This window comes from Pelophylax lessonae (assembly GCF_965119305.1).
Source record: "Pelophylax lessonae genome assembly, chromosome: 3".
NCBI lineage: Eukaryota > Metazoa > Chordata > Amphibia > Anura > Ranidae > Pelophylax > Pelophylax lessonae.
The window spans coordinates 656,962,605-656,990,309 of NC_138770.1; the positions used below are offsets into that span (position 1 = coordinate 656,962,605).

General features: G+C 44.1%; 1 protein-coding gene across 1 annotated transcript in view; it reads right to left on the minus strand.

Moving 5' to 3' along the window:
* Positions 1–27,705, minus strand: part of MTIF2 (mitochondrial translational initiation factor 2) — a 74,201-nt gene that overhangs the window by 42,452 nt on the left and 4,044 nt on the right. Inside the window, exons 3-8 of the mRNA XM_082251729.1 lie at positions 23,350–23,470; positions 21,177–21,351; positions 19,114–19,274; positions 17,774–17,950; positions 4,572–4,711; positions 1,440–1,564 (exon numbers count right to left, since the gene is read on the minus strand). Of these exons, the coding sequence (XP_082107855.1) occupies positions 1,440–1,564; positions 4,572–4,711; positions 17,774–17,950; positions 19,114–19,274; positions 21,177–21,351; positions 23,350–23,470 (899 nt within the window). The remainder of the gene's footprint in view (positions 1–1,439; positions 1,565–4,571; positions 4,712–17,773; positions 17,951–19,113; positions 19,275–21,176; positions 21,352–23,349; positions 23,471–27,705) is intronic.

Here is a 27,705-nt window from a genome sequence, read left to right on the forward strand (position 1 = left end):
TGGTTTGATAACATATAAAAGATGATGTTACGTCAAGTAAATAGATACCAAACATGTCACGCTTTAAAACTGTGGAGGCCTGTGAAACGGCGACAAACTACAATACCTTATCTCCATAAGCGATTCTTTAAGTCTCTACAGGCTACCAGTTTAGAGTTACACAGGAGGTCTGGAGGTAGAATTATAGCTATCAGTATACAGTTTGCTGTCGGTGCAAACAACATTAAAATATGCGTGTGCGACCTATGTATGCGTTTGCGCACGAGCATGGCCGGGTATGGGCGCTTTACATTTTGGTTTAAATTTATTACTTAATTCATAATTTCTTTTTTTTTTTTTTTTACACTGTTTCTTTCTTTTTTCATTGATCAACTTTATTGCTCTCACAAGGGGTGAACAACATCTCCTTTGTGAGAGCATGGGCCATGACAGGTCCTCTTTATGGAGAGATCTGGGGTCTATTAGACCCCAGAACTCTCCTCTTGCCTCCAAAGCAGCCGATCAGACTGATCATCAGCTGCTTTACTGACCAGCACCCGGCCAGTAAACACAAAACTGAAACCAGGAGTGACAAAATACTTGTCGCTTCCAGTTTCTTAGACCAGGGATTCCCAAACTACGGCCTTACAGCTGTTGCAGAACTACACATCCCATGAGGCTTTGTAAAACTCTGACATTCACATGCATGACTAGGCATGATGGGAATTGTAGTTCCTGAACAACTGGAGGGCTGTCGTTTGGGAATCCCTGTCTTAGACCATAGAGATGATTGGGGACCTTTCAGTCCTTGATGATCTCTATGGTCAGCTGATGCAATCCTGGGCTCCCTAATGGGATGGCAGAGCCTGGGAAGGATTGGTAAGGTTGCTGGGGGGGGGCGACATTTGGCCCCCCCCCCCCCCCCCCCCCGACACCTGTAAAAGTGATCCAGTGGCTAATTAGCTGCTAGGATCGCTTTTACGAAAAAGATCATCGCCGGCTAAAAGCAAGGATACCAGGATGATGCCTGTCATCCAACTAGAACTGCAAGGGACAGGGACATCCTTAGGTGGCAATGAGTTTAAAAAAATGCCAAAGGTCAAAAATGAAAAGCAGAACCTGATCTCGGAACTTGTAAGCAGTGAAGGTGTTTTTTAAAAATATTTGGTTTTCCTATATAAGTTGATGTAAAAAAAAAAAAAAAAAAAAAAAAAAAGATAGGGGTTGATTGACTAAAACAGGAGTGCAAAATCTGGTGCAGCGGTGCATAGTAGCCCATCAACTTCCAGGTTTTTTTGTCAATTTAATAAGCTGAAGTTAGAAGCTGATTGGCTACCATGCTCAGCTGCACCAGATTTTGCACTCTCCATTTTTAGTAAATCAGCCCCATAATGTGTAGCCAGCTCAGAGAGTCATTCTGATCATCGGAATGTAGTGATGATGAAGAGTGATATATCTACCCCTTTCCTTTGTCCGTCCGGCATTCAATAACCGTTCCTTCCACCAATCCTGCGGGGTCACCTTTCAGCTCCATCACCTCCGCTAAAGTCACTATGGCTTCAGACAGGGCCTGAAGATTCTCCCCCTGATAACGAGTCAAACAGAAAGAAATCATGTGGTTTGCAAATGAAAAGGGCGGCTTTATCAAAGCAGAACAAACAACATATAGTAATATATAACCAACTCAATACAATCTTATTTCATTATGGGTCCTTGAAAAAGTTCTCATCTTCAGCATTACTTACCCCTTAAAGCCCAACTCTGGGAAAAGTAAAAATCCACCCTTGCAGTGGGGGCTGCCCCCATACTTCAAGGATCAAATTCTTGTTTAGACCTAGGGGACAGGAAAAGCAGTTTTACTTACCTGATCCTCCGCTCCCCCAGATGGTGCTCCCCCATGTTCCAGTGTTGGACTGTTCCTTGGTGTCCTATGGGCCCTGTATTGGCCCTAAAGACTTCAGGGGCACTGACTACCAGAGCATAGGGAAGAAAAGGCTGCGGGGGTGAATGTGGCCCAGTCCCTAGATGCAAACTAATATTTAACCTTTACAGTGCAGGGGCAGCAGGGCCATCTTACCGAATGGGCACGCTGGGCAGTTGCCTGGGGGCCTTACTTGCCTGGGGGGGCCCCATATGCGACCAAACCCCAGCCAAGCATTAGTCCCCATTCCTGTGTGCATACCGCCACGGAACTTAGCAGGTGGCAAGCGCCTGTTGGTCCTGTTCTGCCGTCAGGCCACTTAGGCTGTGGAGGGGGAGCCCACAATTGCAGGAATGCCTGTCCTTCTCCACGGGAACAGGCACACACAGGGCCGTCCAGTCTGACTCCCGTCCGTGTGTGTGCTCACTGGACCCAGCCGCCGAACTTGGAAGCGGTCATTAGCCTGGCACTGCTGTACCAATAAATATCGCCTTATCGATAATTTGCATTTTTATTCTCATGGGTGATTGTGTAGGCAGCGCCCCTGTGCACTGCATTGCCCGGGGGCCTTTAATGTTCCTAAGATGGCACTGAGGGGCAGCCCTACTGCAAGGGAGGATTTTTACTTTCCTCTGAGTTAAGCTTAAATCAATGCTCCTTACTTACTAGATCATCATGCTGCACTAAACCCTGGTGACACCTACAGTGCATCCGGAAAGTATTCACAGCGCTTCACTTTTTCCACATTTTGTTATGTTACAGCCTTATTCCAAAATGGATTAAATTCATTAATTTTCCTCAGAATTCTACAAACAATATCCCATAATGACAACGTGAAAGAAGTTTGTTTGAAATCTTACTTATTAAAAATAAAAAACGAAATAATCCCATGCACAGCCTTTGCTCAATACTTTGTTGAAGCACCTTTGGCACCAATTACAACCTCAAGTCTTTTTGAGTATGATGCTACAAGCTTGGCACTCCCATTTTTGGGCAGTTTCTCCCATTCTTCTTTGCAGGACACCTCAAGCTCCATCAGGTTGGATGGGGAGCGTCGGTGCACAGCCATTTTAAGATCTCTCGGGTTCACGTCTGGGTCACTCAAGGACATTCACAGAGTTGTCCCGTAGCCACTCCTTTGTTATCTTGGCTGTGTTCTTAGGGTCATTGTCCTGTTGGTAGATGAACCTTCACCCCAGTCTGAGGTCCAGAGCACTCTGGAACAGATTTTCATCAAGGATGTCTCTGTACTTTGCTGCATTCATCTTTCCCTCGATCCTGACTAGTCTCCCAGTTCCTGTCACTGAAAAACATCCCCACAGCAGGATGCTGCCACCACCATGCTTCACGGTACAGATGGTATTGGTCAGGTGATGAGCGGTGCCTGGTTTTCTCCAGACATGACGCTTGCCATTCAGGCCAAAGAGTTCAATTTTTGTTTCATCAGACCAGAGAATTTTGGTTCTCATGGTCTGAGAGTCCTTCAGGTGCCTTTTGGCAAACTCCAGGCGGGCTGTCCTGTGCCTTTTACTGAGGAGTGGCTTCATTTGCCACTCTACCATACAGGTCTGATTGGTGAAGTGCTGCAGAGATGGTTGTTCTTCTGGAAGGTTCTCCTCTCTCCACAGAGAAGTGCTGGAGCTCTGTCAGAGTGATCATGGGGTTCTTAGTCACCTCCCTGATTAAGGCGCTTCTCCCCCGATCGCTCGGTTTGGCTGGGCAGCTCCCTCTAGGAAGAGTCCTGGTGGTTCCAAACTTCTCCTATATTTAAGGATGATGGAGGCCACTGTGCTCATTAGGACCTTCAATGCTGCAGAAATGTTTCTGTACCCTTCCCCAGATCTGTGCCTCCATATAATCCTATCTCGGAGGTCTACAGACAATTCCTTTAACTTCACGGCTTGGTTTGTGTTCTGACATGCACTGTTAACTGTGGGACCTTATATAGACAGGTGTGTGCCTTTCCAAATCATGTCCAATCAACTGAATTTACCACAGGTGGACTCCATTTAAGTTGTAAAAACATCTCAAGGATGATCCGTGGAAATAGGATGCACCTGAGCTCAATTTTGAGTGTCATGGCAAAGGCTGTGATAGTTATATACATGGGAATTTTTCTTTTTGATTCTTAATAAATTTGCAAAGATTACATAACTTCTTCCACGTTGTCATTATGGGGGATTGTTTGTAGAATTTTGAGGAAAATAATTAATTTAATCCATTTTGGAATAAGGCTGTAACATAAAATGTGGAAAAAGTGAAGCGCTGTGAATACTTTCCGGATGCCCTGTACAATGGGCTATAGTTCTGCCATTACAATAAAGTGATAATGATTGGTCATAACCAAAGGGGGGACAAGGTCCTCCAGCGCCCAGGGCAAAGATGCCCAACTGCGCCCCCCTCCTTCCCCTGGGTTAGGGTCAGAGCGCCCACATCCCTGCAATAAACCATTGCGCCTAGGGCAGCCGCCCCCTCCTGCCCACCCCTTGTCCCGCCACTGGTCATCTTCTGATACGGATCTTTGGCTGGTAGTCGGCACCTTTTATCTCGGACGACGTATTGACTGCCTGACGGGAGCTTTTGCTGCTGCAGTGGCCTTCTGCACGCCGGAGAGGGTTAATCAAGTCATTGCTTTGAAAATACAAATCTATATACACCGTATTGGCATTACCTTAAGTGCAGATATATTAATCGATTGGATATCCCCTCCAAACTCCTCACACACTATATCATGGGAGAGGAGCTCCCTTTTGACTCGTTCTGGATCAGCTTCAGGTTTGTCACACTTGTTTATGGCCAGGATGATGGGAACTAGAAAACAAATAGGAAAAAAATAAAATAAAAAAAACACATCATTATATATTGTATATTTATATATTAAATATAACACGCATATATATTGTATATTAATATATAAAATATAAACACACACACATATATATATATATATATATATATATATATATATATATATATATATATATATAGTATATTTATATATTAAATATAACACACATATATATTGTATATTAATATATAAAATATAACACACATATATATTGTATATTTATATATTAAATATAACACACATATATATTGTATATTAATATATAAAATATAACACACATATATATTGTATATTTATATATTAAATATAACACACATATATATTGTATATTTATATATAAAATATAACACACATATATATTGTATATTTATATATTAAATATAACACACATATATATTGTATATTTATATAGAACACACATATATATTGTATATTTATATAGAACACACATATATATTGTATATATACACTCACCGGCCACTTTAAGTACACCTGTTTCATTGCTTGGTAACACAAATTGCTAATCAGCCAATCACATGGCAGCAGCTCAATGCATTTAGGCATCTAGACATAGTGTAGATGACTTGCTGAAGTTCAAACCGAGCATCAGAATGGGGAAGAAAGAGGATTTAAGTGACTTTGAACATAGCATGGTTGTTGGTGCCAGACGGGCTGGTCTGAGTATTTAAAAAAACTGCTGATCTACTGGGATTTTCACACACAACCATCTCTCGGGTTTACAGAGAATGGTCAGAAAAAGAGAAAATATCCAGTGAGCGGCAGTTGTGTGGAGGAAAATGCCTTGTTGATGTCAGAAGAGAACGGGCAAACTGGTTCAAGATGACAACAGAAGGCAACAGTAACTCAAACAACCATTTGTTACAACCAAGGTATGCAGAATGTGAAGGAAAGGGGGAGTAAGTAGTGACACTACTACAATCGGCAGCTGATTTCGGTGCTCCACTCATCTTCTTCTGCTATTTATCTACTTCATTTACTTCATTGGTCCCTCCCATTTTTTAAGGTATGCAGAATACCATCTCTGAACGCACAACACATCGAACTGTGAAGCAGATGGGCCACAGCAGCAGAAGACCACACCAGGTGCCACTCCTGTCCTAAGAACAGGAAACTGAGACTACAATTCGCACAGGCTCACCAATATTGGACGATAGAAGATTGGAAAGAAACATTGCCTGGTCTGATGAGTCTTGATTTGAGCTGCGACATTCAGATGGTAGGGTCAGAATTTGGTGTAAACAACATGAAAGCATGGATCCATCCTTCCTTGTATCACCGGTTCAGGCTTCTGGTGGTGTAATGGTGTGGGGGATATTTTCTTGGCACACTTTGGGCCCCTTAGTACCAATTGAGCATCGTTGTAAATGCCACGACCTACCTGAGTATTGTTGCTGACCATGTCCATCACTTTATGACTACCTTCCCCATCTTCTGATGGCTCCTTCCAGCAGGATAATGCACCATGTCACAAAACTCCAATCATCTCACCACTGGTTTCTTCACCATGACAATGAGGTCCCTGTACTCCAATGGCCTCCACAGTCACCACATCTCATCCAATAGAGCACCTTTGGGATGTGGTGGAATGGGAGATTCCCATCATGGATGTGCAGCCGACAAATCTGCAGCAACTGTGTGATGCCATCATGTCACTATGGAGCAAAATCTCTGAGGAATGTTTCCAACTATGCCATGGAGAATGAAGGCAGTTCTGAAGGCAAAAGGGGGTCCAACCCGGTACTAGCAAGGTGTACCATATAAAGTGACCGGTGAATATATATACATATACACACACACACACACTGCTTACCATGAGTACACCCCAACAGATTTGTCAGAAAATCTTTACTTTGCTTTCAGAATCAACATTTTCTATGGCACACTATACTACAAAATACTCCCACAAATGCGGGCCATTGATTGCAACCAAGATTTATTAATTTGCACACATAAAAAAAGTATTTTTCATAACAAATTCATTCAAGACCTTGTTGCAAAAATGTATACACCCCAATGAAAGTCTTAGGAGAAAAAGGCGACATTTTAGACAACAAAATCCTACGAATTCCAACAAGAATTCAATTCCAGGCGAGTCAAATTATTCCTAAGGCTCCATGTACACGGGACGTTAGAAAACCCCACCTCAAAGCACCTTGCCACCATGTTGATGAGAACAAGGGCCTCATCCCCACAACCCTGGCCGGTGGTTGTGGGGGTCTGCGGGCAGGGGGCTCATCAGAATCTTGAAGCCCCCTTTAACAAGGGGGGGGGGGGGGCCCAGATCCCGGACCCCCTCCCTATGTGAATGGGTATGGGGTACACTGTACCCCTACCCATTCACCCCATAAAAGGCAGTGTAGGTAAATAATGACAGGAGACGTTTTGGAAAGTTTATTAAAAATCTTCATCCGGTCTTCTCCTGCTCTGGTCTTCTCCCTCTCCGGTCTTCTGCTCTTCTGCTGTCCAATCTTCTGCTCTTTTGCTCTTCTGCTCTTTTGCCTCCTCTGGTCTTCTTCTTCCTCCGGTCCTCCTCCGACGATGTCTCCGGTGATTATGCTGGTCTCTGCAGCTTGTTATATAGCCATTGTGGGCGTGGCCTCCCGGTGACGTCACCGGGAGGCCGCACCCCCTTATGTCACAGATGATGTCATCTATGGCGTAAGGGACGGGGCCTCCCGTTGACGTCACCGGGAGGCCACGCCCACAATGGCTATATAACAAGCTGCAGAGGCCGGCATAATCACCGGAGGAAGAAAAAGAGAAGAGCCAAGGGCAAAAGAGCAGAAGAGCGGACAGCAAAAGAGCAGAAGACCAGAAGACCGGAGAGGGAGAAGACCAGAGCAGGAGACCCGATGTCCGCCGGTCACTCGCGATCGTCCGTTAGAGCAGGAGAAAGGCAGGCGGCTAATGTAAACAAGCCGCCTGTCATTCTCCCCGGTGTAGAACAATGGTTCTACTATGTAGGACCGTTAATCACTGTTCCTACACCTCAAGCCACAGCCAATCACAGTTAGAATCACGCCCCTAGGGACACACATAACCCCTCCCTCTCAAAAAAAAAGTTAACCCCTTCACTGCCAGTGTCATTTTACAGTAACAGTGCATATGTATAGCACTGATTACTGTAGTAATGTCACTGGTAACCCCAAAAGTGTCAAAAATGCCAGTCAAGGGTCCGATCTGTCCGTCGCAAAAAAAAAAAAAAAAAAAAAAATCACAGATCACCGCCATTACTCGTTAAAAAAACGACAAAAATGACAAAAATCTTTCCCTTAGTTAGTAAACGCAATAACTTTTGCGCAAACCAATCAAAATATGCTTATTGCGATTTTTTTACCAAACATATGTAGCATAAAACAAATTGGCCGAAAATGTTAAAAAAATTTTGATTTTTGATCCAACAGGGGGCGGACCCGGAAGTGGTCATGTGAGGTTGTGCTCTGGGTGCCTCGCGGGAAAACTCCCTCCCTAACATGGAGCCCATCCGAGAACCGAGCGGGAGAACTGCACGCTGGGCGGCGGTGAGATAGGAAAGCCGCGGACCCGCTTCTTATCACCCCCGACAGCCGAACTGAATGACCGGGTAAGACTGCAGAGAACCGGAAAGATACCTGCTCCCGCTGCAGACCACACGCCAGCGGCCAGATTGAGACCGGGGCTATGAGAGGAGGGCCGGCAGCGGACGCCTCCCGAAGGTGTGGGGCGGTGTGACCAGGGAGAGGCAGCACCAGGCAGACTAAGATACAGCGGCGGCCCCTGCCGGTGTCTACGGGGTTTCCCGTCTGACGACCGGGTACACGGTCAGCAGAGTTGGGGTGCTAACACTCTCCCCGCCCCCGCACTGGTGTTACGGATACCAGCCGAGAGCAACAGGAACCTGGAAGGGAACCTACACAGTGGCCCTTAGCAGGAAGTCCGGAACGGGCCCCACGAGGAAGTTTGCCGGCAGGTTGGTGAAAGTGAAGGAGGGGGGTAGTCGCAGGAGCCTGCCCGCACTCCCAAATCTCCCGACCACACGGCATGGAAAAGGGAGCCGGCGAGGAACGCATACATATAAGCACCGGATCCCCAGAAAAGCAATAACGGAGAAGAGACTGCCAGCGCAAAGCATGAGTGAATACCTTCTATTTTTCCTATTTCACCCATATGTACCAGCAATAATTGACTGTTAGAGACATATTAGTATCACACAGGCATATGGTCATATTGGGGATATAAGCTGGAAGGGGACAGATGAGGAGGTAAATGGTGAAATAGGAAACATAAATCAAGTCCCCCTACCAGCAGAAGATTGTGGGAGAGCAAAGGAGGAAGGTTATCAGAGAGGTGGAGGAGTGATAAAGTGGAGCTGGGACTTTAACATATGGAGCCTGGAGGTATATAGGACTGGATAGAGTACCCCAGAAGACCGAAGGACCCAGTTAACTCCAAACCACACCACTGGCTCTCACAGGATAGGGAATTAGTATGACTCTCACAAAAAAACGGAAGGTCAAAAAAAACACCGGGAAAACACAAGGGAAATCAGAAGGAGAGATAAGGAAATTCCTCTCTACCAGCCTTACAACTACAACAGTGAACAGCATGGCGGAGCCAGGAGACACCCAGACAGATTGGGACTCTAGTGATATCACAGAATCAAGGGCCACATCACCCCTAGAGGACAGAGCCCCGATTCTCAACTTTAAATCCCAGAAAGAACAGACTACACCCTCCCCGAATGCTGAATGGGCAGCGCAAATGGCGGAATTCAGAGCCATGATTAGCTCGCTCCCAACTAAAAAGGACATGGAACAGCTAGTGAACCGGGTAGAGGAGACACATAAAAAGGAAATTCAGCTTATTAAAAATGAGATCCAAGCACTATCCACTAATCAAAGAAAAGAGGATGCAGAAATTGTTGCAATAAAGGAGCGGCTAACAGTCCTGGAGAGGAATGCAGAACAACAGGGAGAAAAAGAGGCTAGGCTACAGCTACAGATTGAAGACATGGAAAATCGAAGCCGTCGCAATAATTTAAGAATCCGAGGCCTAACAGAAACACTCAAAAATACACAGTTGGAAGAATCAGTAAATAATCTATTTAAGGTTATCTTAGGGGCAAGTTATCCGGGTAAAATCGAGTTTGACAGAATACATAGGGTTCCCGGCCAAATGAAGAGAGACCAGGAAAGGCCAAGGGATGTAATCTGCAAACTGCATTATTACACCCAAAAAGAACTAATACTGAGATCGGCCAGGGACACCAGAGAGTGGAAAATGGAAGGAATGACCATACAGGTTTTTTCAGACATCTCCAAAGAGACCCTAAAGAGAAGAGCCATGCTGAAACCCATTTTGGAATTGGCTAAGCAAAAGGGATGTACTTATAGATGGGGGTTCCCCTTTACAGTAACATTTAACAGGGATGGCCGTTTCTTCACGATGCGTAATTTTCAAGACAGGGTGGCTTTTTTTGACTTTCTGGGGGTACCGGCGATAGAGACCCCAAACTGGCTGGGGGAAATCGAGGGAAATACACGCAGAGAGCTAACACAACCTCGGGAGATAGGAGGGAGGAGGGAGGGTAGGGATTAAAGTCTGGGGGCATTACATTGGGGATGGGGGGGATTGGGTTTTCCGAGGGGATTTTGAGGCTAATAAAGATGAAGAAAGATGCAATCCTGTTGGTATATGGGAGGGGCCGGGGATGAGGGGATAAGACCTCCACATCTAAGCCCCTCTCTGCATAACCTGCGGAGAGGTGGCTGGTTCCCCCTTTTTTTTTTTTCTTACACTAAAAGCACAGTGGAAATTAGGGGCATAATCTCCCCTACTGAATGAAGTCACTTATCGTGGTATTAATAGAAAGGAGGTTGTAATTATTATCTTTTTTTTTTTTTTCTCTCCCCTCCTACGAAGACTACAGTGGAACGCAGGGGTTTAACTTACCCGACTGAAATAAGGCACTGGAGTCTTAGTAGAAGTGTTAAAGGGTTAACGGTATCTCTTGCACTGTTTTGTGTTTTTTTTTTTTTTTTTTTTTTCACGGTTAAGTTTGGGTGTAATATACACTGACATTTGAAGGATGTATTTAGGTTTTAAAGGAAAGGGGAAGGGGAAGAGAAGGGGAAAAATAAAAAGAGAAGGGAAGAATTTTTTTTTTTTTTTCTCTGGTGGGAAGTATTGAATCAATATAGAACATACCAATAGAAATTGAAGGATGCATTAGAGACCTGAGCCTCCAAACCCCCTCCCCTCAGCTATAGACCCCGGAAGATCAGTAGAACTTAGCAGGGAAGGGGGGGTCAGAGAAACCCAGTATTACAATGAGGAAATAAGAGTGGGCCAGTAAGGCTAAAGGTGAAAACCACATAGGGGATATGTCATTCTCTGCACTGCCCCCCCACTCCTCCAGTTTTTAATATTTACCCCCCCCCCTTTTTTTTTTTTTTTATATATATGGTACGGTGTTAATGTGGGGCACAATAGCCCCTATTAAATAGAGTTAACTAAGTTTTAAGGGGAATGGGAATCCTATACGTTAGTGGGGCAAGCTGAGTTTTTTTTTTTCTTTCCCCCTGTCTTTATCGGTGTGTTGTAAAGGGGAAGCTATTGTTAGATATCAAGGCTCTTAAAATACTCATAGAGCTCTAGGAGGGGAGTATCTCAAGGGCACAGAAAACCAGAGGCTAGAGGGGTAGAGGAAGAAAGGATGGGCAGTGGAGATAGAGAAATAAAAGCATATAAGTAAGAATAGGGAGGGAGAATGCGGGGACAGAGGGTATGACCTCAGGTAATTCCCTGTAAAAAGTTTAGAACACACAGGTGGCAGTAAAATGCCGTGTGTTGGAAGGATTTAAAAATGCGACCTAGGGATCCGACCGGGAAGAGCTTTTTTTGCTCCAACCGGCAGGGTAGGATCCACAGGGAAGGGCATAGGAGTGATTGGATTAGTGTGAGGTGTGTGGACAAGAGATCGAGTGAGTGACTGTCGATAGTAGGTTGTGAGATTTTTGGGGGGGGGTTTTCTTTTTTTTTTTTTTTTTCTTCTCTTCTTCTCCCTCTCCCACGATCTGTAGTCTCCACTTACTTATATAATCTGATAAGTTTAAAATGGAGAATATAAAGATTGTTTCAATTAATGCAAAGGGCCTAAATACGCCTGAAAAAAGGCGAATATTATTATCAGAACTCAAAAGAGTTAAGGCGAATATAGCGTTTATACAAGAGACGCATTTTAGATCAGGGAATTTACCATACTTAAAAAATAATGCATTTCCATATATATATCATTCAACTTACACACAATCAAAATCAAGAGGGGTATCAATATTAATTGACAGTAAGACACCATGGCAGATGGAGGAGAAGCTATGCGATGACAGCGGTAGATATCTCTTCCTAAAAGGTATAATCAGACTTGTATAAAGTACTCGAAATTTCTACTTGAGTAAAAGTACAAGTGCTCGATCAAAAAGTGACTTGAGTAGAAGTGGAAGTTCTCACAGAAAAAGTTACTTAAGTAGAAGTACTAAAGTATTCAACATTTTTTTTACTTAAGTATTGTAAGTAGTTTTTTCAAAAAATTTGCTACTTAAGTACTAAAAGTAAAAAGTACCAGTAGTTTTGAAAAAAAAATTCTACTCAAGTACTGAAAGTAGAAGTAGAAGTACTGTGTTATGTAGTTATTAAAGAAAGAAGTCAAACGTTTGAACATCATATTGTTTTTTATTATTTCAAATGATTTATTCAAATGATTAACCTGTGTTTGTTAGTAGTTTCTTGATGCACTTTAAGCGCTGTAGCACCATTTATTTGTTTGTTTCATATTTTCTTTTTATTGGAAAGATTTGGTATAGCAGCTTTTATTATACACAGCCTTTATTTTCGTATGCGCTGATTTACAAATGACATTATACACATTTTTTTGAGCTTTATGCAACCTGCCATCTACTGTTCTGGCAGTGGTAATTTTTTTAAAAGTAACGAGTAACTATGCAGCACAAAAAAAAATACTTGAGTAGAAGTATCGAAATCATCGAACAAATGTAGTGAAGTAAAAGTAGAAGTAGGAGAAAAAAATTCTACTCTAGGAAAGTACAGATACCGCATTTCGGTACTTAAGTAGTTCTACTTTGTTACTATACATCTCTGGGTATAATAGGAGAAACACAGATGACATTGGCAACCTTATACTCCCCTAACAAGCAACAAGATAGATTTGTCGCCAGAACATTAAATATACTTAGAGAATTCACTCAAGGACAATTGATAGTGGGAGGAGATTTCAATACACCGCTGTCTCCCGTGGCTGATACCTCTAAAACTAAATATACTTCCTCAGAAGCGATGTGTCGGCGGATGAGGAAGAATATATATAAAGGAACAATTGATAGATGTATGGCGTCTCCAGCACCCAACCGAAAAAGAGTTCACATTTTTTTCACATCCGCATGAGACCTACTCGAGAATAGATTTCTTTCTAGTGCCACATGCGCATCTCCGGGCGGTGGTACACACCGACATTGACAACATCTCATGGTCAGACCATGCAATGGTGTCAATGGTTTACAATATTTCCACAATTAAATCAACTAAACAAAGATTTTGGAAATTAAATGAAAGTCTGCTACAGATAGAGGAAGTAAGGTCAGAGGTACAAAAAGAACTTAAGGATTACTTTGATCTTAACGATCTACCTGGCTGTGCGATAGGCACGCTGTGGGAGGCACATAAGTCAGTAATAAGGGGAATTCTAATTAAGCATGGTGCAAGAATAAAAAGGGAAAGAAATAAACAATTGCTAGGATTACTAGATAAGCTCAAAATAATGGAAACAGAACACAAAAAGAAAAAGGCAAATATAGCAATAGGTGAACTGACACTAGTAAGAAAGCAGATACTGGATTTGTTGCACTATAAAGCGAAAGTCGCGATACAAATATCAGAGAAAATCACATACGAATCAGGGAATAAATGCGGTAAAGTATTAGCAAGATCTGTCCACAATCAAAAAGTAAGATCATATATACCACAAGTTCTATCCCCAGAAGGAGTTAAAAAAATATTGCCTGATCAAATAACGGAAGAATTTAGGAATTTCTACTCATTACTATATAATTTACCGGAAATAGGAAAAATCGCAAAAGGAAATGGACGACTATATGGCACAATCAGGTCTACCGAAACTTTCTGAAGAAAATAAGGACGACTTGGAAAGGCACATCTCACAGATGGAAATAGATCAGGCCATAAAAAGTATGAAAAGTGGTAAAGCGCCAGGCCCTGATGGCTTGACAATACAGTATTTCCATGTATTGGCCCCCATCTTGGGACCATACATGGAGAGACTGTTTAATGAGAGAGGAATAGAGGGGACACTACCTAGGGATACGTTAATGGCGTATATAAAGCTAATCTTAAAAGAGGGTAAAGATCCCTCAAATTGCGGAAGTTATAGGCCCATTTCGCTTTTAAATACGGACCTAAAAATTTTCACAAAAATCTTAGCGGCAAGGATGGCAAAGGTACTCCCTAAAATAATACACTTAGACCAAGTGGGTTTCATGGTGGCGAGGGAAGCAAAGGACAGCACTACAAGAGTTCTCAACTTAATTCATATAGCCACCAAAGAAGAACTACCATGCATTATACTGAACACCGACGCAGAAAAGGCTTTTGACAGAGTTGAATGGACCTTTATGCAGTCGGTGCTCAAGTATATAGGAGTAGGCGAAATAATGCTGGAAAGAATAACTAGGGTTTATTCCAACCCAACCGCAACAGTGAAGGCAAATGGTGTGTGGTCGGAATCTCTTAGTATAAAAAATGGCACAAGACAGGGTTGCCCACTATCTCCCCTGTTGTTCGTGCTGACATTAGAGCCCTTCTTGAATAAAGTTCGATTGAATCAGGACATAAAGGGAATCACAGTAGGTAAGGAACAATACAAGACTGCAGCGTATGCAGACGACTTACTGTTTACTCTGACAGAACCAGAAATTTCCCTACCAGTACTCCTAGAGGAAATTAAACAATATGGAGAGTTATCAAATTTCAAAATAAACTATAGGAAATCTGAAGCAATGGGAGTGGGAATATCACAAACAAATAAAGACAGAATAAAGAGCAACTTCGGATTCTCATGGGTAGAGAAAGCAGTGAAATATCTAGGGACGTATATATCCACTAATTTAGCCCAGATCTATGAACTAAACTTCACCCCTTTGATTGGAGAGACAAAGAAAACTCTGGAACAATGGAGGGGAGGCCTCCAGTCATGGTTTGGAAGAGGAAATTTAATCAAAATGAACATCCTGCCAAAATACTTATATATCATGAGAGCGCTCCCAGTCAAAATTCCTAATAGTTTCTTCAAAACTATCCAGGGTGTGATTGGTGGATACATCTGGGCGGGTAAAAAACCACGTATAGCACGCAATACGCTAACACTCCCCAAAAACATGGGGGGGTTGGCTATACCCGACCTGCGTAGATACTACCACGCCATCCATTTAAATAGAATATTGGACTGGTGGCACCATTGGGAATCGAAAAGATGGGTTCAAATGGAACAAGCACAAACGGCGGTCTCATTAAAGAGGGCAATCTGGTGCTATAAGACGCTTCCTAAACCCTTGAAGTTACATCCCTTGCTGGGAAATACAATAAGAATAGGGTTTCATCAGACCCTGAGACAAAATTTAACCTCAATGGAATCCCCATTATATCCGATCTTGGGAAACCCTAAATTTACCCCAGGTTTAGAGAGACAGCATTTTAAAAAATTGTGGGAAACAGGACAAGATGGCATCAAAAATTTTACAAGCCAGCAGATATGGCCTTCAATCGGTAGACTAATAGATGAGGAGGGTCCATATAGGCTACTTTTATGGGAGGCATTGCAACTGCGACACTTTTTAGAGTCGCTGCCGGAGCCGGAAAAATTTAAGAAACCACTGACACACTTTGAAAAACTATGTGAGAAAACAGGAGGTGTATACCGCCCATTGTCGATTCTATATAGAATGTTGAACACCCCATTGGTCCAACCGAATCTGAAATGGTTGGAAAAATGGAAAGTGGACCTAAATATAGACATAACGGAGACACAGAAGCAAAGAATGTTTAGGGCAATATTTAGACCAACTAAATGCACGAAAATGCAGGAAATAAATTATAAAATCCTGACTAGGTGGTATAACACACCAGATAAATTGCATAAGTGGTACATTCAAGAATCGGATAGGTGCTGGAGATGCGGAGAAGGGGAAGGCACAATATATCATATTTTCTGGAACTGTCCAGAGATAAAGAAATTTTGGTCAGAGATTGGTGATATAGTCCAAAAAGTAACAGACTATAAAATCAAGGAAGAAGCTGCCTTCTGCCTCCTGCAAATATCAGATCAGTCAGAGAGGAAATATGCAAGATCAGTACTACCGCACATGATGAATGCCGCAAGAGCATGTATACCCCAACATTGGAGAAATAGACAAGCGCCAACGGTGTTCGATTGGGCTAGAAAACTAGAACATATTAATAAAATGGAGGATCTCGTGCTTTCCTCACAACACAAACAGGAACAATACAAAAAAACATGGAGAACATGGAATTTGTTTATATCCTCAGATGCGGGCAAACAATTGCTGGGGCCCCCATCTCAGAGTGTAGGAGATGTATGAGAGGGGAGGGGTTCTTTGCCACTACTTGAGAGGGGGGGAGAGGGGAGAGAGGGAAGGAGAACTTTTTTTTTTTTTTTTTTTATTTTTTTTTGGGTCCCTTTTTTTTTTTGTTTTTTTTTTGTTTTTTTTTTGTTTGTTGTTGTGTATGGGTGGTGTGGACAGTGGGTATGAATGAGGAGAGAGAGGGGGGGGGGTAATATAGAAAAGGAAGGGAATGAACAGACAGAAGAAGAAGGGGGAAACTAAGACAAGATTAAAGGCTAGGTTATTCAAGTTAAAGTATAAGGAAGTAAAGAGAGGTAAGGATTAAATGAGTGGGAATAGAGACGGAGACTTGATGACCTAACAATATCTTGTCCTAGCTGAATATTTGACAAATGATTATATATTAATGAGTCCGGAATCTCCAGAGGTCTTTATTAGACCTAGATGATGAGAAAAATGATGTGGTTGATGTCTTTGTAAGCTATTTACTTATTAAGGAGTTATATATTCTGTAATGTTCTTTCTTTTTTCCTCTGAAAATTCTAAATAAAATTATAAATATAAAAAAAAAAAAATTTTGATTTTTAAATTTTTTGGGGGGGAATTTCATATAATAAAATGTGAAAAATATTGTTGTTTTTGCAAAATTGTGGCTCTTTTTTTGTTTATAGCGCATGATCAAAAAAAAAAAAAAAAAAAAAAAAAAAAAAAAAAAAAAAAAAAAAAATCGCACAGGTGATCAAATACCACCAAAAGAAAGCTCTGTTTGTGGGAAAAAAAGGACGTAAATTCGTTTAGGTACAGCGTCGCACGACCGCGCAATTGTCCGTTAGAGTCACGCAGTGCCGAATCACAAAATAGGCCCTGGTCAGGAAGGGGGTAAAATCTTCCGGGGCTTAAGTGGTTAAAGTATAAATAAAGCCCATATTTTGGGTGAAATTTTGGATGGCTCCCCCTCCCAGGTTTTTATTGCTATTTGTATCAATAAGGGAGATCCATTCTCTCTATTTGTCCTGGTGTCACTGAGCCTGAAACCAATGAGAAATCCAAAATTTAAGTTGTCAGAGAGGCAATCTTCTAATGGGGCCGCTTGTTTTAGTGATAACAGCCTAATAGGGCATTTCCCTCACTTTGGAGACATTTCTCCCACTTCCTGTTGTGTCTACAGGCAGGATGTTAGGGGAAATTTCCACGGACAGATGGCAAAAGACTGTTTTTGTGTCATCACTCCTGTACCACACACTGGTCTCATTGTTAAAAGGTCTTTTCAGAAAAAAATGTGAACTAACATCGAACACCCTCCCCACCTCCCTGGCCCTACCACTATAATTCTGTACCATTATCATCTCTTACCATTAGCATTTTTAGCGTGCTTTATAGACTCCACCGTCTGCTTCATTACTCCATCGTCAGCGGCGACCACCAATATGACAATATCGGTCACGTTCGCCCCTCTCTCTCGGATTGCAGAGAAGGCCGCATGTCCTGGGGTGTCAAGAAAAGTAATCCTGTTCCCGGAAGATAAGTGAACTGGAAAATGAAATAAAATGATTTAAAAACAAACCACAAAAAAAAAAAAAAAAAAAAAATCTTCCAAATTTTATTACACCAAAAAATGAATGAAAATGTTTCTAAAGCTTTGGATCGATTGTTGAGGGATTTGGACCCCTATTCATGCCCGTTTCCACTGCTGTCTGGATCCTGGTTAGAGCCTAGCAGTCTCTCCATGGTGACCACTACCACTGGAATTAAAAGGGAGGTGAAAATCTAAAATTCTGAGTTGTCACCAGAACAAGAAAAAAAAGGAAATCTTCCAACTTTTGCTTTTAAATCAGCACAAGGGACAGTACTGAGAAGTGTCCCTTGTGCTGAGGCCTGTGGGCATAGTGTAAATCTAAAGACCTCGCCTCCCTCCCATACCCTGCAGTCCTAGTCTTCTGGTACTACGGGGGGGGGGGGGGAGGGGAGAGGGGGGGTTAATATCAGCACTGGACCTGTCACAAGCACTTAGCTTGTATTATATCTTTTAATGTGGATCCAATAAACGTTATATTTTTTACAAGCCTTCTATGACGTACCATGAAAGTCCCATTTGCCTCCCACACGAATCTAGTCTACTGTCACAAGCACATATGAAGAGTGCCGACTGTGCTCACGCTTCACGCCCCCTCCTCCATTCACGGATGCTGTACTTTAGTTTCCATCTATGAAAAGCACTCTATGAATGGAGGACAGCTGGATGCATGAAAGGTCATCCTCTATTTATAGATCGCTTTCAATTTATGAAAGCTACAATGTTGTCTTCATATATAGCAACTATGAATAAGATGTGGGGGATGGGTGGGGGTATAGTCGGACGCCCTCCATTCTCATACGCCATCCTTCAGCACGTTTTTCAATGGTGCATGCTAAAATACAGCTTCTATGAATGAAGGAGGGGGGGGGGGGGGGGAGGGCAGTCATAGTGTGCATTCTTGATAAGTGCCTGTTATAAGTCCGGAGCCTGGTATTAACCCCTGCAGCATCAAAAGATTGCATTGTATAGGAAGGGGGCAGAGGATGTCAGATTCCCACTATGACAGCCTGGGCCAGCACTAGGGACACTTTCTATTAAAAGGTAAGTACTGTCCCTTGTGACGATTTATTTAATCTAAACTGAAGCTTAATGACAGAAGTGTCCACACGTGTCTCACCACTAAATGCTCCAATGTGTTGAGTGATGCCGCCAGCCTCCATTGCTGCTACCTGGGTTTTGCGCAGCTGGTCGAGGAGAGTGGTTTTTCCATGATCTACATGACCCATAATAGTTACCACCGGATGCCTGGGCACAAGAACAGAAGGATCCGCAGGAGGCCTAGAAATGGGAAAACAAACGATAAATAAATGACATTAACTTGATGAGCCTATTCAACACCACCTTCTTGTAAGTGTTTATAAATTGTGTGATACAATAAATGGTTGGCATACAGCACTTAGAGGCCCCTTCTCTATATATTCTGGAAGTGTCCCCTCTGGAGTGCAGCGTGGAGCAGCAGGAAGGTGGGTGGGGTCCAGACTGGAGCAGAACAACTAGCAAACAGCAGATCTGCTGAACGGGGGTGCTACTGAGCGGGGGATCTGCTGAACAAAGGTACAACTGAGCGGGGGAATTTGCTGAACAAAGGTACAACTCAGCGGGGGGATTTGCTGAACAAAGGTACAACTCAGCGGGGGGATTTGCTGAACAAAGGTACAACTCAGCGGGGGGATTTGCTGAACAAAGGTACAACTCAGCGGGGGGATTTGCTGAACAAAGGTACAACTGAGTGGAGGGATTTGCTGAACAAAAGGTACAACTGAGCGGGGGATTTGCTGAACAAAGGTACAACTGAGCGGGGGATTTGCTGAACAAAGGTACAACTGAGCGGAGGGATTTGCTGAACAAAGGTACAACTGAGCGGAGGGATTTGCTGAACAAAGGTACAACTGAGCGGAGGGAACTGCTGAACAAAGGTACAACTGAGCTGGGGGATCAGCTGAACAAAGGCACTACTGAGCAGGGGGATCAGCTGAACAAAGGCACTACTGAGCGGGGGGATCTGCTGAACAAAGGCACTACTGAGCGGGGGGATCTGCTGAACAAAAGGTACTACTGAGCAGGGGATCAGCTGAACAAAGGCACTACTGAGTAGGGGGATCAGCTGAACAAAGGTACTACTGAGTGGGGATCTGCTAAACAAAGGCAATACTGAGGAGGGGATCAGCTGAACAAAGGCACTACTGAGCGGGGGATCAGCTGAACAAAGGTACTACGGAGCAGGGGGATCAGCTGAACAAAGGTACTACGGAGCAGGGGGATCAGCTGAACAAAGGTACTACGGAGCAGGGGGATCAGCTGAACAAAGGTACAACGGAGCAGGGGGATCAGCTGAACAAAGGTACTACTGAGTGGGGGGATCTGCTGAACCAAAGGTGCTACTGAGCTGGGGATCTGCTGAACGAAGGCAACACGGAGCGGGGAATCTGCTGAACAAAAGGTGCTACCGAGCAGGGGATCTGCTAAACGAAGGCCCTACGGAGTGGGGGATCTGCTGAACAGGTGCACTAATAAGCTGGGGATCTGCTTATTGGGGGTAAGTAATGAGTTGAGGTTCTACTGAGACCCTTTAAAACAAATAGAAAATCGACACACAAAGGGCATTCGCCAAGCTTCAATAAAGCATCACCGAAACATCAATAAAGCATGGCGACATACTGGGTGCTTTAATGTGGGTTAAAGTCAAAGCGAGCGAAAATATGCCCTAAGTAAAGCCTCATTCACACAGGCAGCAGGAGGGCAGTGCCGCCTCCCTGACTGCCTGCTGGCAAGTTAACATTCATACATAGTGCAGAAAATTGTATACAGGAGTCACTTCTGGCTGGCAGGGCTGCTGCCTATAAACCTCATTCCAGTGAATGGGACTGTGGTAGTGCATGTGAAAAAAAAAGAAAAGCATTCATAAGACAGCAAATCGCCTCGGAGCCGCCTATCAACCTGAAAAGTGATCCGCAGTGTATCACTTTAAGAGCTGCCCAAAAAAGTAACCACCCAAGTAAAAAAAAAAAAAAAAAAAAAAAAAATCTAAAAGCTGACATCATTAGGACTAATGCAGGGTCCATAGCCAAGGCTGGCTTTACAGGATTTTTGGAGGAAACCGTACTGTAAAATGCATTTCAGCTGTGTTTTGTAGTCTTCTGGGATTTTTGCTTTGATTGAATGAAATAAATAAATAAATACCTTTTTACAGCATTGAGATTTTCCCTGACTTTTTCGGTTTTATTTTGTCCCACAAACAGGAACCTCCGGCCACATTTCTTGACGGCTTCCTTGATGGCCTCCTCAGTGAGTGCTGATGATGGTTTTAATGAGTTCAGATCCTGGTCTGTGTACAGGAGAGCCTCAAAGATGTCATCTAGGGAAGAAAAGAGTCAAATCGTACAGCAAACAGCATGTGGACATAGACTGTGTACTGGGAGCAGATCAGTCTGGCAGAACACTGGCACACAGGCATTAGGAGGGCGATGGGGCGCAGGTACTAACGTGATTATATATGTGCACAGCGAATGAATATGTCTGCGCTCAATGCAGCATTAACAAGACCCGCAGATGCTCTCCCATTAAAGGTTGTTCATATTCACTGCCTCTACGTGCCAAGCCCCCATCGGCAGCCCTCTAGGCGCCAAGCCCCCATCCACAGCCCCCTAGGCGCCAAGGCCCCATCCGCAGCCCACTAGGCGCCAAGCCCCCATCCGCAGCCCCCTAGGCACCAAGCCCCCAACCGCAGCCCCCTACGCGCCAAGCCCCCAACCGCAGCCCCCTACGCGCCAAGCCCCCATCCGCAGCCCCCTACGCGCCAAGCCCCCATCCGCAGCCCCCTACGCGCCAAGCCCCCATCCGCAGCCCCCTACGCGCCAAGCCCCCATCCGCAGCCCCCTACGCGCCAAGCCCCCATTCGCAGCCCCCTACGTACAAACCCCCATCCAGGGCCTCGTCAAGCAAAACCCCAACCAGAACTGGTGTGTACATGTCCATCCCAACTGGAGCCTGCGCACGGCCACCCCCCAGCTGGAGCCTGCGCACGGCCAACCCCCGAATGGAGCCTGCGCACGGCCAACCCCCGAATGGAGCCTGCGCACGGCCAACCCCCGAATGGAGCCTGCGCACGGCCAACCCCCAAATGGAGCCTGCGCACGGCCAACCCCCAAATGGAGCCTGCGCACGGCCAACCCCCAAATGGAGCCTGCGCACGGCCAACCCCCAAATGGAGCCTGCGCACGGCCAACCCCCAAATGGAGCCTGCGCACGGCCAACCCCCAAATGGAGCCTGCGCACGGCCAACCCCCAAATGGAGCCTGCGCACGGCCAACCCCCAAATGGAGCCTGCGCACGGCCAACCCCCAAATGGAGCCTGCGCACGGCCAACCCCCAAATGGAGCCTGCGCACGGCCAACCCCCAAATGGAGCCTGCGCACGGCCAACCCCCAAATGGAGCCTGCGCACGGCCAACCCCCAAATGGAGCCTGCGCACGGCCAACCCCCAAATGGAGCCTGCGCACGGCCAACCCCTCAAATGGAGCATGGAGCCTACGCACGGCCAACCCCCAAGTGGAGCCAATAAGACATATGCCAATCAGAGCCTGAACACAGCTACTCCAAAGGGAGCCTGTAACACCAACACCAACCAGAAGCATTTTCACACCTCCCCGAAGCAAAGCCTCTGCAAGCCTTTCCCAATCAAAGGATATACACATCTACCCCAACTGGGGCCTATACACATCTACCCCAACTGGGGCCTATACACATCTACCCCAACTGGGGCCTATACACATCTACCCCAACTGGGGCCTATACACATCTACCCCAACTGGGGCCTATACACATCTACCCCAACTGGGGCCTATACACATCTACCCCAACTGGAGCCTATACACATCTACCCCAACTGGAGCCTATACACATCTACCCCAACTGGAGCCTATACACATCTACCCCAACTGGAGCCTATACACATCTACCCCAACTGAAGCCTATACACATCCCTACCCCAACTGGAGCCTATACACATCCCTACCCCAACTGGAGCCTATACACATACCTACCCCAACTGGAGCCTATACACATACCTACCCCAATCAAAGCCTTTACACATCTACCCCAACTGGAGCCTATACACATACCTACCCCAATCAAAGCCTTTACACATCTACCCCAACTGGAGCCTATACACATACCTACCCCAATCAAAGCCTTTACACATCTACCCCAACCAGAACTTGTATACACTTACTAGGACTGCATGCTGATCATCTATCATAAGTATACACCAAGTCCAACGATCAACGATCATGAGCCAAAGATGAAAGAAGCTCTATAGGAATCCCAGATGAGCCTGGAAAAAGGAGGAACTCACCAACATCCTTATCCATGGCTTTTGCTAGCCGGGCCACCGTCATGTTGTTCCATACCTCCACCACTTCCTTCTTCTGTTTCGGTTTAATTACTGGCAACTTTTGTTTCTTCTGTTCTTTTTCCTAATAATGAGAATTAAAGGGAAAATAATAGAACACCGAAGAATGAAAATCACAGAATACCTTAAAGTGGCCATTTTTCCCTTCTGTTTTTTTTTGGTTTTACATCCTGATGATAGTCCTATCTCTCTGTCTGTTTACATAAGATGACCGGTTGTAACATTACCACGTTAGTTATGTCTTATATGAGCAATGTTTTTGGCTATGGTCAACCACGTTCTTGTTCAATCTTTTTTACTTTATTGTAGCCATTAATAAAAATAAAAAAGTTATAACCCTTGTCAATTTTTTTTGCCATTTGTTTCCCATTGGGGAGATTTTTCCTTCACTTCCCATCCAATAGTCAAAAGAGGAAGTGAGACTAAATCCCTTCAGAGTGAAGTGGCTACCAGGGTCACCAGAACTAGCGCCCCCCACTGGAAGATTTTCTCTCTGGTGACAATTAAAAAATTGGATTTCCTTTCACTTTTACTCTCAGTGATAATGGTAAACAGCACAAATAGACAGGGTGAATCTCCCTAATGGAGGCACAGACAGCATTAAAAACCCAAAAGGGGTTCTAATACTCTAATAAAAAAAAAAAAAAAAAAAAAAAGCTTTGTTTTTAACTATACTTTAACTGCTTAGCGCCCGCCCACCATAGATATACTGCGGCAGGGCTGCCGTTCTGCACTAGATCACATACCCATACTTGCCAACTGTCCTGTTTTTGCCGGGACAAAAAAAAAAAAAATAGGAGCCTGCCCAGGGTAATTTATATTGTCCCTGGAAGCGCCCGTTAATCGATCTGCCCATAAATGTTAGGCAGAAGTAGTGCAGCTGAATGGGAGAATTATTCCAACTCTGCTACTGTGGCCTTCATTTTGAAATTCCCTTTTTAATTTCCTGTAATTCTCTCTATATTGGGTAAACCCTATAATCTGATAAGTACGCTTATTAATTATGCAAACTGGGCGGAGCTTCAGGGAAGTGGGTGTGGCAAGTTATTGATAGCTGTGCTGCAAAGTGTCCCTGGAAATTTTTTTCAAATGTTGGCAACTATGCATACCCAGTATGTAAACTGGCACTACTGGGTCTGGGGCGCACACGCGCGACGCCAGCAACATGTCTAATCACAGCGGGAGCCAATTATCGGGTCCGGTGGATGCGATGCCTGCTGGGACCCGCTGTTCATTCAGGAGAAAGGCAGAATGGGCAGTCTGCTTATGTAGCCAAGGCAGGTCGCCCATCCCCCAGTTAGTAATCACTCCCAGGGAACACATTTAACCCTTTGATCGCCCCTGATGTTAACCCCTTCCCTGCCAGTGTCATTAATACAGTGACAGTGCATATTTTTAGCACTGATCACTGTATTAGTGTCACTGGTCCCCAAAAAGTGTCCAAAGGGTCAGTTAGGTGTCCGACTTGTCTGCCGCAATATCGCAGTCCCGCTATAAGTCGCGGATCGCTGCCATTACTAGTAAAAAAATACGTAAATAAATAAAAATATCCCATAGTTTGTAGACGCTATAACTTTTGCGCAAACCAATCAATATACACATCTTGGGATTTTGTTTTATTTTTATTTTTTTTACCAAAAACACATAGCAGAATACATATTGGCTTTAATTGATGAAGAAATTAGATTTTTTTACATTTTTGTTATTGGGAATGTTTTATAGCAGAAAGTAAAAAATGTTTTTTTCAAAGTTGGCAGTCTTTTTAGGTTTATAGTGCAAAAAATAAAAACCATGGGAGGTGATCAAACACCACCAAAAGAAAGCCCTATTTGTGGGAAAAAAGGACATAAATTGTATTTGGGTACAGCGTCGCACGACCGCGCAATTATCAGTTAAAAGTAATGCAGTGCTATATCACAAAAAACGGCCTTATCATTAAAAAGGGGGGGGGGGTGGGAAACCTTCCTGAGCTGAAGTGGTTAAAACATCAAGAAATGTACAGTAAAAGCCATGAAAAAAAAAATAAAAGTTTTCCTTTCAAATGATGCTGTGCCTGCACTGTAAGGGTTACCTTGGCTCAACGGGACTCCATGCGACACATAGGAAATGTACAATTAGCTAAAAATGACACTCAACTTCCACTTTAGACATCACAGAGTCCTTTTAAAATATATCATAAAATGTCCAATAAAACAGCCGTCAGCTGGGGAAGTCTTATCGGGTTCACCTCTTTACCACCACCAAGTGCCAAAAGTAGGGTCAGGAGAAGTGGCAACTCACCAGATGCTGTTGCTCAAATGTTCTCACAGATGAGCAAAAACGCCCCCCAGTTGAAGTCGGAAATGATGAAACGCGTCGGACGTGACCAGACGACGTATCCGGCATCACGTGGTACGGCGGAGGAACATCCCGGAACTAACTGCGCTGGTGTGGAGCTGGCTCAGGGTGTGCAGCGGCTGTTTTCCCCTTGCCTTTGATTGATGATTGATGATGTGCCCACTTTTCTGCTACCAAATGTGACTGTTTTACTTATACTTAATAAAGCGTGTTTAAGACATATTACACTATTGGAGGTGTTTTATTCTTACATGTCACATGGTATATGAGGAGTGGATTGCGACTTTACAGCTGTGTGGACCATATTATGCTTCCTGTTGGCCCAGTGCAAACCCCTGCGTTTTTGCTCATCTGTGAGAACATTTGAGCAACAGCATCTGGTGAGTTGCCACTTCTCCTGACCCTACTTTTGGCACTTGGTGGTGGTAAAGAGGTGAACCCGATAAGACTTCCCCAGCTGACGGCTGTTTTATTGGACATTTTATGATATATTTTAAAAGGACTCTGTGATGTCTAAAGTGGAAGTTGAGTGTCATTTTTAGCTAATTGTACATTTCCTATGTGTCGCATGGAGTCCTGTTGAGCCAATTTTACATTGACTCTTGCGCTACTATTTTTTCATTTTATACTTGTACAAATATTTTCGTTATTTGGTTAAGTAGCAGCAATCTGTATCACTATTATCGCGGTTAATAACTGGCTCCTCCAGAAGCGCAGAGGTACCCTTTGAGTCAGTTGGTGAGCAATTACTCTTTTTATGTAAGGGTTACCTGCTCGTTTTATCCAGGGGAAAGGAGAAAGCCTAAACTTACCCGATCTTCCACTCCACCGGCAAACAGCGCTCCCCCACGATCCCAAGGGGGACTATTCCTGGCGGCCACACATGCAGACCAGGTCTATGGGCTTGATGAAGTCAGGAACAGTCCACTGCAAAAAGACAGCTAGACAGCGGGAGGGGGGTAGGTGGTGTGTAGGAGCCACAGGGATCGGTCTTGTGTGGGGAGAATAGGAGGATCAGGTAAGTTTATCTAATAAAACAAAAGTGTAGCACCTTATGGTAATATAGCTAAATGCAAGCATAAAAAATTGTTAACACATCAAAAAATACCATATTTTCTTGCGTATAAGACAACCCCCTAATTTTCAAGTTAAAACATAGGTTTTGGGCTATACTCGCCGTATAAGACTACCACCCTACCGAAGCAAGGCAACACCATTGAAAAACATCAGATTTCTCATAGATCTCCAAGGTACCCCAAGACCTGTAATACATGTAATCTCTCATAATATCTCCAAGGTACCCTAAGTATAAATATTACCAGTAGATGTAATCTCAAGACGCTGGCTGTGCGGTAATCCTGTACCGGTATACCATATTTACTGTCGCTTCGACTACATACAGTATACCGCGCTGAGCCAATCACAGTGAGCGATGTATTCTATTATTGAATGCAAAGCCTGCTCGGATTGGCAGAGTCAGAGAGACGGGCTGATGTTACTCCGCCAATCCGGAGTAGGTGGAAGGCTTTGCATTCAATAATAGAATACATCGCTCACTGTGATTGGCTTAGCGCGGTATACTGTATGTAGTCGAAGCTACGGTACATACGGTATACCGATACAGGATTCCCACACAGCCAGCGTCTTGAGAGATTACATCTACCGGTAATACTTATACTTAAGTTACCTTGGAGATATTATACTCGGCGTATAAGACGACCCCCCATTTTTGGGGGATTTTTTTTGAGGTTCAAAAGTAGTTTTATACGCCAGAAAATACAGTATATTCATAGACTACAACGACAGTCCATATATATTGTGTAGAAGAGGTAGTTCCTTTGTGCAAACAATGGTCTAGGACATGTGTCAAACACAAGGCCCGGGAGCCAAATCCGGCCCTCCATGCCATTTCATGTGGCCCTCGCACCTCTCCTAGAGCTGCAGTAGAGCTCCAGCCCTCCT